This window comes from Syngnathus scovelli, chromosome 14 (genome assembly GCF_024217435.2).
Source record: "Syngnathus scovelli strain Florida chromosome 14, RoL_Ssco_1.2, whole genome shotgun sequence".
Taxonomy (NCBI): Eukaryota; Metazoa; Chordata; class Actinopteri; order Syngnathiformes; family Syngnathidae; genus Syngnathus; species Syngnathus scovelli.
The window spans coordinates 11,491,046-11,497,859 of record NC_090860.1 but is presented as its reverse complement, the minus strand read 5'-3'; the positions used below and the strand labels follow the sequence as shown (position 1 = coordinate 11,497,859).

The following is a 6,814-nucleotide window of genomic DNA, read 5'->3' as shown; positions in this document are numbered from 1 at the left end:
ACAGCTTTAGCATATTTATCTTTAGGTTATTTTTTTTTCCCATCAAATTTTGAGTTTTGTTTTCATCCATGTACAATATATATATTTTTTGAAAGAGCATCGTCGCAATATTTCTTGTCTTCCTCAAAATAGGTGTGCATCTTGACAGCTAGTAAACAAAGGTGCAAAATGTTGACCTTCTCTTGCTAACTTACTTCAGCAGCACTGAACTTAAACATTTCATTTCCTGCTGGGTCCCGGAAACCAAATGACCTTCGTCGAAAGTCAAATTGTCACCACCACATTGTGGAAAAAGACAAAAACCACACAAAGTCCAGTTGAGCAGTCAGATGAAACACACATTATTCTTTATTGCACACATTTTTTTCCCTTTTTACTTTTTTTGGGCGGGGGTTGAGCAACAAAAAAGTTTCAATACATGGTTTATTTACCTCTTCAAAATTCTCAGTCTAGTCCCTGTATTGCCAAAACAACACAAAACAAAATCTACTACACAATTTAAAAAAAACAGATTTTAGTGCACGATTATACTGATAAGGAACTTACAGTAAATATATATACCATAATATTCAATCCTATTTTTAAGGCATAACACAGGTGAAAAAAAAATCCAGTGGGGCTTATTTTTTTGACAATTTGGTAGTTTTTTTTTTTCTTTTTTTTGTCGAGTGCGACCAACCTGCCGTTGAACTCACTGAAGGAATGTTTGTTAGCTAGAGACAAGGCAAGATGGACAGATGGGAAACGTTAGTAGGTCAAAAAGACACTCAATGCCCTGAGATGCGTTTTTGTCGCAAGGAGACGGACAGCGGCAGTGGAGGCGGCATGTCATTGGCTGACGATGACATACGCTGGTCCAATCAGAGAGGCACAAAGTTGAAAAACAATCACTTCCTTGTGCGTCAATATTTTGTCATGCTCCACAAAAAGAAAAAGGAGATAAAAAGAGACAAAATAAGCACTTAATTTGTCAGGAAAAAAAAAAAGACACTTTTGCGATAGTTTAACGATAAGGCAGGAATATTTTGTGCTTTGGGGGACGATTTAACACTTGAATGTAACGTGTATTGAATTATGTCTGGACTAAAACAACATTCAAGGTCATGGGTCTGCAAAACAATAACATACCCTCGAATATTTTGAGTTTTGAATTCAGATTTTATTACAAAAACACCTATGTTAGGTTGATTGAAGGCTCTAAATAATCAAAATAGTGCCTTGCCATTGTCTGGCAACTAATACAGGCAATAAATTGGACGGACTGGCTGTCCATTTGAAATGAAGGCACTATTTGAGGAAATGCAGCTCCTAAAAAAAACATCAGATTTGTGATTATTGCCACTAATCCAGTCTTGACAGGAGTTCTTAATAATTCACTTAATTTTCTGTGAAGATTCTAACACTGATGTTCGACGCATTTAATCCCTGTTGTGCGCTTATAGAGGACAAACTGAGCGATCAAGTTTTTTTTTTTGCAAGGATTTAACCCAAAAAGAAAAATGAGGTAACAAAATGCGTAGGCGTCCCTGGCAATGATAATAAGGATTAATAATGAAGTTAATCTTTTCCCGTGTGTGTCGTGACAATACGTTGAGCGGCGGAGGAGGAAGAATTATAATGCCAGGGATGACGCAGCAGTAGAATGACACGCTGGCAGTTTGAGACAAGAAAATAAAAACACTTGCACTGGACAATAAATATAAGCTAGCTGGAATCCTTATTGGGAGTTTAGTAAAAAAAAAAAATTGGCTGGTTTGATCCCAAAGTACTTCATAAACTCTCCCATAATGCTGGTTTGGTTTTAAGCTACGCTGAATTTTTGTTTACAAACAGTTGGAACATCAATTACAGCTTCAGGAGTTGTTTTTGGACGTAATGGCAGAAATAATTTATTCCCTATTTATGTGTGTAAAATATGCAGGACAATTGTTTTTTGTCTAAGATACGTATGCGGATATATGGAGTGCAATTCGACTCAAGGATGGTTGAATTTCGAAGATTCGTCTCGATTCACTGGGATTCGATACGGCTCAATTCGAGAGTTGCACGATTGACCTTATCTAGCATTTATATCTCCAATAAAATACGATTCAATAGGTATCTTGTAATATTTTTTAAGTGGAACGATTCGGTTCAATTTGACGCACTTGCATCTTCCAAAATAAAAACCGATTTTCCGATTCGAATCGTTTTTTGATACACCGTAGAAACTGCCTTCATGGGTTACTGGGAAAAGTCATGTGCATCCAAATTGATCCTGAACTAGTTTCTTGAAAGCATAATAGGCCTCTTTTGATGTCTTTATAGGCATGAGTTCTTATGACTTTTTTTTTTTCTCCTGGATATGTCGACCAAATTGGAAGTTCCTAAAGGAAACTGGATCGAAATAATCTGAGACTACACGACTGACCCTAAGCATTAAGCATAAAGGTATAAACTGTTCTATCAAGAACGCAAATGATGCAAAGCGCTCACCGGACAGCTGCAATGCCGACGTAACAAAACTTCCTTTGAATACTTTCATCTCGACCGTTTGCGATTTCGGGCTACGCGGAGTTTGTGACTTTTATTGCCGGGAGGCGGAGCTAGTCACCGGCCTGCTACCTCGCAGTGTTGCGTGAGACACAGAAGGACAACAAAAAACAAGAGTGGTCTTGAGCGGAGACAGCAGCGGTGTTGCTGGCGAGGGCAAAGGTATGAAGAGTGTCAGCAGATTTCGCCTTTCAGCACAGAGGTGAGAAATGCGTGAGGAGTGAGGGACGCGTATCAACTCGTGCACTTTCCAGTTAGATGGTGCTGGTGTCTTTGTGAGTGAAACCTGTTCTCATGCTAACTTAGTAGGATTTCCATTTTCCACTTGCATTTGAGGAACATTTTTTTACGTAATAAATTTCAAATTAATAACATTTTAGATCAAGGCTATTTTTTTGATGTTGTGTTAAAAAATTTTTAGGGGGGGCAGCATTTTACTACCATCATGGGGATGACATTGGCAGTATTTTTTTTTCTTCAAAGCCAACAGCAAAATACTGAAAAACAATCTAGGACTAAATTACATTTGAGTTCCATGCAAGTTTAAATTTCTTCGTCTCGTTTATTTATCCGTTTTCTGTCAAGTTACATTTTTCCACTTGCATTCTAAATTGATCACGGGGGCAAAAAATATACCCTAACAACCGGGGTCAAAGAATCGTCCAGATCGTAAGGTAACACGCCATCATTTTGTACAATTTCCTACCAAAAAACCTCATGAGAACACGTTTGTGTGTGTGCACGTGTTTGTAGCGTCCACGAGTCACCAGTTGTAATTAATTCTGTTAGTCCGTGAACCAGACCGAGTCAATACATTCATGAGACTGGTTAAAAACACAAGACTAAAATATCAGCGCGTTAGTAAAATTCTTACTAAGAATGTTTTATTAAAATAAATGCCAAGAGGTTAATAAGGAGAAAAAAATAACAGCATACACCATGTAAAAACTAAATAGCAAGCATGTAAAATACTTATGACAAGAGAAACTAATAAAAGTAGCTCATGAGTTAAACAAGCTGGGCATGAAAACAAAATATAACACTTCCCGATGTGTAAAAGTGAAAGGGGGGGTGAGGAAGGGAGGAGAGTTGGGCGGGGTCATAAAAAAGCACTCAGAAACATGATTAATACACATATAAAATGAGATTAGAAAAATACATTATAAACCTGTAACAATGGCTGTTAATTACATTATTATACATGTATAGTAGGCAGGCCAGAGAGAATACGTTTTGTTTTTGTCCCAACTTTTTTACCACCTGATGATGCACACAATTGCAGCGCGTAACATCGCAGAGGGATTTCTCGTAATACTGTCAAATGCTTTACAGCCATCTCCACTTATATTGCATTTCAAATTTTTCAAAGAATAAGAGTAACACTGAAAAGAAAACAATTTCATTGACCTTTTCGGCTCGATGAGAAAGCCATGAACAGAATTGGTAAAAATCAATTTAAGCGATCATTTCATTTTTTTTTTTTTTTTAAACGTCGCAACGGTGATTATTTATCATCAATTCGCGATTGTTTAAACAAATGCTGCTAAACTTGAACAAATCATGGATGTATTTTTCTCAGCTCACGATGCATCCGACTGCAGTGCTACTATCGGCGGCGCCGTTTTTTTTCTCCCATAGGAAGTACGGCGCACGCGCAAAACAAAATCAAGGAGCTCAAAGCCTGCTCACACAGCAGAGTAAAGGGCTGTCGAGTAAAAAGAAAAAAAAAAATGTCAGGAAGACAAAAAAAACATGGCACATATTTAGCTGAGTCAGCTAATTCGGGTTGCATAGAGTTAACGCGGGCCGCTGATGCCACGCTCCGCTCTGCGCCATCTAGGGTGGGTGCTGGCTTTTCTTCTTTTTACTTCTCGGAAAAACCGACACCACTCTCGATAAGGCACTTTTTGTTTTTATTTGATTCCTTCCTTTTTATTTTAAATAAAACTCTTTCCAGTCAAGTCCAGGCCAACGGCACTTCCTCGCCAACCTTTTTTTTTATTGTCTTTTTAATCAGATTTTGTATCTGCAAAGTATCAAAAGCTAAAATTGGCAAAAATAGAATTCCTTTTTTCCTCTAGTCCAGCACCCTGTACTGTAAAATTATCAATTGTTTTTTTTTTTGTTCGCTTCTGTGTACGTATTTATATATGCAATGGCGTTATGTACATTTTATATATATTTATATACTGTATATATAAGACGTATGTATAAAGCAATTTGAACAGGCAGGCATGGCTTTCACATCCTATTTTTTTTGTTCTTGAGAGAGTTCAACAAAAGAGCTCAGAAGATACGAGAGATGTGACACATTGTGGATGCGCTTGCACGCTGGTGTGACACGAAATGGCCGACGAAAATTGGCAAAAGGTGGCAGGGACCCTTCATCTAAATGATAATCCAAGGAGTTTTTCCTAGTATTATTTTGCTCCTTTGGAATAAAAAAATAAAATAAAAATATTCAAAATGCTAACTGACTGGCTTTAAAGGCAGGCACCACAAATTCAAACCTTTCCAAACGTTTTAAAAGATGCATAACGGCAAATATAAAATCATCGGGAAAACCTTTGGCTAAATACGCACACGTAATACTTTTTTTTTTTTTGTCTTTTTGATCACAGCTCAGCAAACTCAATGAGATCTAGTTTTGTTCTAAATACATCAGGCACTGTAACGTGGATGTAGTGTGGATGATAAACACCCGACTTTCAATGTAGTAGAAAATAAAAAATTTAAAAAAGAGAAAAGCACACACACATACGTAAAACCCTTCGTCCCAAGTTAGGCCCATCCCCGGCCTTAGCTTTAGCAGCCTGCGTCTTTCTTTAGTTTAGTAAAACAAAATAATAAAGTGTGAACAGAAGAAAAAAAAAACACATAAATTGTAACCCCAAAAAAGGCAAAGAAAAAAATAAATGAACGAAAGAAAAGCGCATTGTTTGCAATCGTTACAGCCATGCGGTTTTCAAACAAATCAAGTCAGAAAAAGCTTCTTTTTTTTTTGTTGGGCTGGGCGAGGGTAAAAGGGCAGCACACCCAGAATGTGTCATAATTACAAATCGTAATGACAATTTCAACAAAGTTAAGGTGAGTGTTGACATTCTCTTTCCTTCTGTTTCTTTTTCTTTTTGGGGTGGGTGGCCATTTTTTTTGTTTTGAGGCGTATTGCCATCTATAACGGTTGTGACAAAATATTGGGGTGGGGAGGGGCAATGAGGGAGGCGGGTGGGTTCTCTGGTTGGCATCTTATTGCTATTTAACATCAGTGCACATGAATGATTAACACCACAAACATCCCACCCGCGGCGTGTGACTGGTGAAGAAAAAGAAAGAGAAAGAATGGGAACGGAACTCAATGAACAGAAGAAAAATGAGTAGTACACAACTTCATGTTGGTGTGAAGTTTTTTTTTTTTTGTCGGTGTGTTAGGGTTGGCGCCTCCCTTCTCTTTCTTTCTCTCTCTTTAGCCACTGGGAGAGAGAGGCTAGCAAAAGGCAAATTACCAGTTAACTGATCAGCAGGCAGGCTGGGGGGCGGCTCGTCATTGGGTGAAGGTTCAGAGGTCAGAAGGTTCATGTTAGTTGCCGGTGGCGGCTATAGGTGGTTAGGAACAAAAAAAAAACAAACAGAAAAAACAAAGATAGAAGGGTATTAGTGTCAGCAGGAAGAGACTGGAATGACATCATCAATAAAAATGAATGCAATTTCTCTGATGTGTGGACCCCACCCCCACCCAGTGCCACCCAACAAGCGGCGACCAATGCCCCACAAAACATAGAAGCAAAAGAGATGGACAGACAAACAGAAAATAAACGAGTGTATGAGGCCATGTCCACACGCAAGCGGCAAAATTCTCATGTTTCATTTCCGACGTCACGATGAATGAAACGACAACGCGTCGGCCGGTCGGGTGTTCACTTTGACCGATGGAAATGCGGAGGAAAATTTTAATACACAGCAATAAAAGCGCTTCATGTAACACAGCAAGCAGACACCAGCTACCGTTAGCATCAAGCGTTGCTGTTATGAGCGAGGCTAGCTTGTCTTGGCTAACTAGCTAAACGGAGAAAAGAGACTTACTGCTGCCTGCAATAAAGGGCCACTGTAAAATGTGCGGTTTTACTGTTTTGGGTGAGGTGGAAGGGAGTGGGGCGGTGGTTGAGCACACTTCCTTCCGAAGTATGCATGTGTGAACATGGCCCCAGTGTTTTTTTTCTGTGATTAGTGCAATATAAGCTAATGTTATAAGACTAGTGTTAAAAGTGCAATAAAAGCCAATCAA

General features: G+C 38.6%; 1 protein-coding gene across 2 annotated transcripts in view; it reads right to left on the bottom strand.

Moving 5' to 3' along the window:
- Nucleotides 1-317: 317 nt before the first annotated feature.
- Nucleotides 318-6,814, bottom strand: part of qkia (QKI, KH domain containing, RNA binding a) — a 47,389-nt gene continuing 40,892 nt past the window's right edge. For both annotated transcript variants that reach the window (XM_049741359.1, XM_049741362.1), the window contains exon 8: nt 318-6,126. In XM_049741359.1, the coding sequence (XP_049597316.1) occupies nt 6,110-6,126 (17 nt within the window). In that variant the 3' untranslated portion in view covers nt 318-6,109. The remainder of the gene's footprint in view (nt 6,127-6,814) is intronic.